This window comes from Echinops telfairi, unplaced genomic scaffold (assembly GCF_000313985.2).
Source record: "Echinops telfairi isolate 266 unplaced genomic scaffold, ASM31398v2 ScPeMD7_2;HRSCAF=8, whole genome shotgun sequence".
Taxonomy (NCBI): Eukaryota; Metazoa; Chordata; class Mammalia; order Afrosoricida; family Tenrecidae; genus Echinops; species Echinops telfairi.
Genome location: NW_022103898.1, coordinates 78,385,169 through 78,391,414, shown reverse-complemented (window position 1 = coordinate 78,391,414; position 6,246 = coordinate 78,385,169). Strand labels below are relative to the sequence as shown.

General features: G+C 36.1%; 1 protein-coding gene across 2 annotated transcripts; it reads left to right on the top strand.

The window, feature by feature from the left end:
* Positions 1 to 308: 308 nt before the first annotated feature.
* Positions 309 to 5,789, top strand: LOC101643273 (olfactory receptor 6C2-like). Of its 2 annotated transcripts, XM_045291702.1 has the most exons (2): positions 309 to 323; positions 4,842 to 5,789. In XM_045291702.1, the coding sequence occupies exons 1-2, from the start codon at positions 309 to 311 to the stop codon at positions 5,787 to 5,789; spliced, it is 963 nt and encodes a 320-aa protein (XP_045147637.1). The 2 variants fall into 2 exon arrangements, with proteins under 2 accessions (XP_045147637.1, XP_004700907.1); XM_004700850.2 differs by lacking the exon at positions 309 to 323 and having other exon boundaries at positions 4,833 to 5,789.
* The last annotated feature ends 457 nt before the right edge of the window (positions 5,790 to 6,246 follow it).

Here is a 6,246-nt window from a genome sequence, read left to right as displayed (position 1 = left end):
AGAGTGAGCAGGTTCATTCTCATGAAAGAGGAAAAAATTCCTTGGCTCAACTTTATGGCCAATTATTGTACTTTTCAATGTCCTTAAGTTCTTCAAATTGACCTCCATGATGATCTTGTATCCTTTAAAAAAATTTATATTACACCTTTGGAATTCTCCCCCCGCCCCAAAAAAGTAGTCAATACCTTTTAAGTTAACCTTTCTGCCTTGAATTGAACTGACCAAACAGATCCCCCTCCAAACCTACTTTATTGACTGGACCTTTAAAACAACAACAGCAACAAAATAACCCAAAAAACCCTAACCTAATGAGACTAAGACAAGTGTGTTACTGACAGAACTTTTTTACAGTCATCCACTGAGCACAGATATACTTTATTTGGAATAAGCACATGTATGTTTGAACCAAAACACTGGTAGCAAAACTTGTTGACTCACCCTTGTATTTAAAGCAATTAAACAAAACCTTCAAGATAATCAGTTAATTTGGGCTTCCAGAGGATTTTTTTTCTCAATTTACTGATGCACTTGAACGAAAATTAAAAAGCAACTAAAAAGATTTTTACGTAGTTTATTGGTATTGACAGAAATACCCACAGAGCAGAATTCCTCCAAATCCAGAATTTAAGCACCCTTAACCTCTGCTTCACAAAAATGACCCAGTTGGACAGAGAAGAATGAGGTTTCCAAGATGATAAACGTGACATAGTGTACTCCCACAAGTTTGATCCAGTAGTTAATGAGTTCCAACCACTGACCGTTTGATTGGCAACTGGGTACGAAAACACTGAGACACATGGGCTCAGAATTGTCTTCACTACAGTGGATTTGGAATTGTGGTTGAGGAAGCCAAGTGGTGCAAATGCTTGTGTGTTGGGCTGCCAACTGAAAGGTTGGTGGTTTGAATCCAGTTAATGGAGATCTACTTCTTTAAAGATTAAACCAAACCAAACCAAATCCTTTACCATACCGTCTATTTTGATTCATAATGATCCTGTAGAACCCAGTAGAACTGCTCCCTAACATCTCCAGGATTGTAATATGAAACAAGCTGCTGTCTCTGCCTCTTGCAAAGCAGCTGGTAGGTTCACCTAGCTGCCTTTGTGCCAGCAGTGAAGCACTTAACCACTGAATCGCTGTACTTCTACGGTTCCTTTCCAGAGATAGAGCAGTTCTACTCAGGGGTTGCTATGAGATGAAATTGGCTTGATGGCACCTAACAAAAACAACATTTAAAAAAAATCTTAATATGAGTATGCTAATGACAAATATATTGCAGCAGCACCATTCAGGGAGAACAAAAATAAAAGGTTATTTCTACAACACGTAATGATAAATTAGGTGATTATTTTTTGCTTAATGCAGGTCATATGCATGAACTGATTGTGTAGTCAGGTCACAGTGTGATACAAGAGCCAAACAACTCAATCCCTACACACACAGACACACACACACACACACAAATCACCTGAAGTAGCATCAAGCATATGACAAAATTAACTGAGGACAGTTTTGAAATCAGGTACACTTAAGAAACTATATATGTTGATTTTAATATAAGGGAAAATATTAGTTAAGAATTAAATCTGTGTGTCAAGTTCTTCCAGTTCTATGTCTATGATAATAAAGATATAAATTCTGATTTCATCTGAGTTTTACACCTTCTGCAGGCACAAGGTGTGATCAAACACATAGGATCCTGTCTAACCAGGATTAGAAGATCGGAGCAGGTCCTCTGAAAAGACTAAACAATAAACCTAGAAAGTATTCAGCGAGAGCCAGCTAGAAGTCAGAATCAAGAGGTCACATCGAGTAGGGAAGGGAGAAAAATGATGAAATCATAAATCTTTTCAGCAGATAGTCCCTGTATAATGATTACATGTAATACATGTCAGACAATGAATGTGGTATACAGCCACATTCTACAATGTAATCATACCCAAATGAGGAAAGAAAACTACCTCTATTCTAGCTAGAGTCAGTGGAATTAAATTAAACTGTTTTGATTGAGAATAGAATTTTAAGATCGGGCTAAGTAAAGGATAGCGCCAGAACTTTATTGTTAATAAAAAGAAAATTTGTGGACAAGTTTATTCTGACTAAAAGCAACCCCATGTATATCAGAGCAGATCCATGCTCTGCTGTATTTTCAATGTTTCTTTGTTTGGGGTTTTTTGGTAGGTGGATTGATAGATTATTTTCAAGTGCTTATGGGTGAGCTCAAGCTTCTGGATTTTTGGTTAGCAGCCAAGGTTCCTAACCATTTACACTGTCAGGGACTCCGTGTTGTTCATATAAGATGATAAATGATGATTTGGGAGTTTTGTAGAGCAAACAAAGAATGAGAAAAGCAGCAAACATGGTGGCAGAAAATGTGAAATTCTGTTTTAAATGTTTTTATTTGAGAGGAATTTGGAAGTTGATATACAGGTAACTAACCATTCAAGAGATTATGTCTTAACTTTCTATCATAAAATTTTAAATGCTAAATAGAAGTCATGGAATATTTCCAGAAAAACCTATGCAGAAGTAGAAGAGAAAAACTAGAGGAGTCTGAGAAAACTCAGTGTTATAAAGATGAGAAGGGGAAGATATACCCAGACGAGCGGAAACCCAACCAAACTCACTACCATTTAGATCAATGCTGACTCATAGCGACCCTCTGTGGGTTTTTGAGACTGGAACTGTTTATGGAAGTGGAAAACCCAGTCTTTCTCCTGTCGGGCCGCTGGTGGTTTCGAAATGCAGACCATGATGATTGCAGCCAGCGTGTAACCACTACACCATCAGGGCTCCTAAGACAACAAAACCCAGCAGGGTAGCCTGAACACTGCGCAAACGTGTCTAGAAAAGGGGAAGAACGAAGGCATTGGCCTGGCAGTGCAAATTGAAGCTAACGGTCAAATAAGATGGCTACATTTTATTTAATCTACCACCAATTGGCTTTCCAGGAGAAGCTTCAGTGGAATGGTAGGTTCAGGAGCAGTAACATCAAGAGCTCAGTAAGATCAAAGTCAGGACCAAGAGAATATTGCTGCAAATTGTTGTAAACACAGAAAGTGAAGTTGGGTATTCAATTCAAGATTTACAGAGCTAAAGAAATCAGATGGTGCCTGCTAACAGAAAGAATAACATCTAGGGTCTTACAGGCTTGTCTTAAAACAAACAGCCATCTAAGAGAGGCGTCATGAGTGCACACATAAGGAACACACCAGCCTATGTGATCCAATTTTAAGAAAACCCTAAAATCTGAGGAGGGAACTGTATTCGAGTTTAAATTCAGAGCACCATTTTTTAGAAGGCTATGGATGACAGTAAAAGCTCCAGATCCATTTGCAGCATCCCCAAGTGGGTGAAACCTCTGGAAAATCCCCTTTGACCATTAACCAAGGATGTCAATACCCTTGTTATACGACAGAGTGCTCTGGAATATGGATTAATGTTAATGTAGTTAGGTTAAAATTTAACACCTTAAACTTTTGTTGTCACATTTGATCCATTTTAAATTTGTTCCAGCTTTTATTATTTTCTGCTTTTTTTTTCGATTGAAGTTTTCTGTGTTTTGTTTGTTTTTGTTGAAAGGGGAGCCGTATATTTTTCTTTAAATGAAATCCAGAACAGGTAAATCCAGAGAGACAGTAATTGGATTTTTTAGGGTTATGGCAAGGGAACCTGAGGGGAAAGTGGGAGCTAATAATAATGAGTATAAGGATGAAGAAAATGTTCTAAAATTGACTGTAGTGATAATTGCACAACTCGATATGCTTAAGTCATCGAATTATATGGTATGTGAATTATATGTCAATAACACTGAAAAGCATTACAAATCTAATTGTACTATCAGCAATATGAATACAAGGAAAAAATCACTGGATGTTAGTCCAAAACAAACAGAATTAAATCATAAGAAAATGAAGATAATACTGTATTCTGAAATTGTGGACATCTTTCATAAAACATTCCTTCATTAATTAGTAGATTAATTGTCTATCTGTGATCTGTGCCAAAATAGACAATCAGTGAAAAGTTATTAAAAGCACACAAATTTGAGAAAATTACGGAAAAGCTCTAAAGGATGATTTTTTTCTAGGGCATTTCCCTTGTATATCAATTATCGCTTTGGTCATTGAAATAACCAGACTTCTAAATTACTAAAACATCTTGATGGTCATGATCACCCCACACATCACCAAGTAGATAAAGAAAACTGATAAGATTTTCAGTTTTGGGGTAAAAAATTCTAATAAACAAAGTGAATTCTAATATCCCTGATTTTATTATATCTCATATAGAAGAAGTCTGTGCTGTGAATAAATACATTCAGAAGTAAACCAGAGAGTATGTTAAATTTTTTAAACCATTGAGATTAATATGGTGGCATAGTTTGAATTATATAATCATTAAAAATATCTTTGTAAATATTCAATGTCTGTTTGTATATTTTAAACCACCAGTAGGCCATAAATCCAGCAATAATATTTGAATTTGGTTTTTTAATGACACATATAAAAATATAAACAGAGGGCAAGTCATTCCAGGAGTTAGAAAATTTTGTAATATTTTTGTTTCAGATATATGACAATGTAGGAGCTAGGTAGTACATGGATTGTAACATAAAATGTGTCTTGCTTCAATTAAGGATGCTTAAAGCCAGATTTCAAACCAATTGAATGACAGACCAAAACAGTAAAGAATATGAATTAAAAAAAATTCATTACCAACTCAAGCATAATGTAAAACACATCTGACTTTTAAAACGCACATCCATCGGAAAAATTATCTTTACTCTCCTCTCAAACCTTATATCTCATAGTTCTGCACATGGATTGGGAAGAAGTTAGGAACCAGGGATGAGAAACCAGTCTGCACTAACCACATTCATCCTCCTGGGACTGACAGAAGACCCACAACTGCAGAATCTGATTTTTATATTTCTACTTATCACCTACATGTTAAGTGTAATTGGAAATATGACCATCATCTTCCTCACATTAGTGGATTCACACCTTAAAACTGCCATGTACTTTTTTCTCCAAAATTTCTCTTTCTTAGAAATCTCATTCACCTCTGCCTGCATTCCGAGATTCCTATACAGCTTATCAACAGGTGACAGGACTATTACCTATGATGCTTGTGTAAGCCAACTGTTTTTCACAGACTTGTTTGGAGTAACAGAATTTTTCCTCCTGGCAACAATGTCCTATGATCGATATGTGGCCATCTGCAAACCCCTGCACTACATGACTATCATGAACCACATGGCCTGCAAAAGGTTTATCCTAGGCTGCTGGACCATTACGTTATTGATCATCTTCCCACCACTCACCCTGGGACTCAATCTGGAATTCTGTGATTCTAATGTCATTGACCACTTTGTCTGTGATGCTAACCCAATTCTGAAGATCTCATGCACAGATACATGGTTCATAGAGCAGTTGGTTATTGTTTGCTCTGTAGTGATCTTTATCATGACTCTAGTGTGTGTGGTCTTGTCCTACATATATATCATGAGAACAATTTTAAGATTCCCCTCTGCTCAACAAAGGAAAAAGGCTTTTTCTACTTGTTCTTCCCACATCATTGTGGTTTCCATCACCTATGGCAGCTGCATCTTTGTCTATATCAAACCTTCAGCAAAGGATGAAATGGCTGTCAATAAGGGGGTGACAATACTAACAACATCCATTTCTCCCATGTTAAACCCATTTATTTATACTCTGAGGAACAAGCAGGTCAAACAAGCCTTTAATGAGATAATCAAAAGAATTCTATTACTCTCAAAGCATTAGAGATGTAAAGACATCAGGAGAACTAAGCATATCTACTTAAATTTTCATCTTGTTTTGTCTCTTTCAAACCTAGTCAGCCTTATATGATCAATACCAAATGTATTGCTTCTTCTTCTAAATAGATCTCTGTGAGGACAATAATCTCAGTCGGTAAGAAACTTATTGTTTCAGAGAATCTAAGCATGCCCTGGCCTTTGGCTTGGATTTACCGATACTCAAATATTGGAGGATACACCGAATGCTTTGGTGCAATGGGGTATATCATTTCTTTAAGACAAATCTATTCAAATGAAAGGTAAAATAATAACATTAAATAAAATCCATAATACTTATAAGAAATAACAAGCCAAAAAAACCTCATCTAATGTCTGTTTCAAAAATGGAATAAGTGTAAAGATATAAGTGTAGGATTCTTACAATCTTAGAAAAGATTTAAAATCACACTATTTTCAGATGT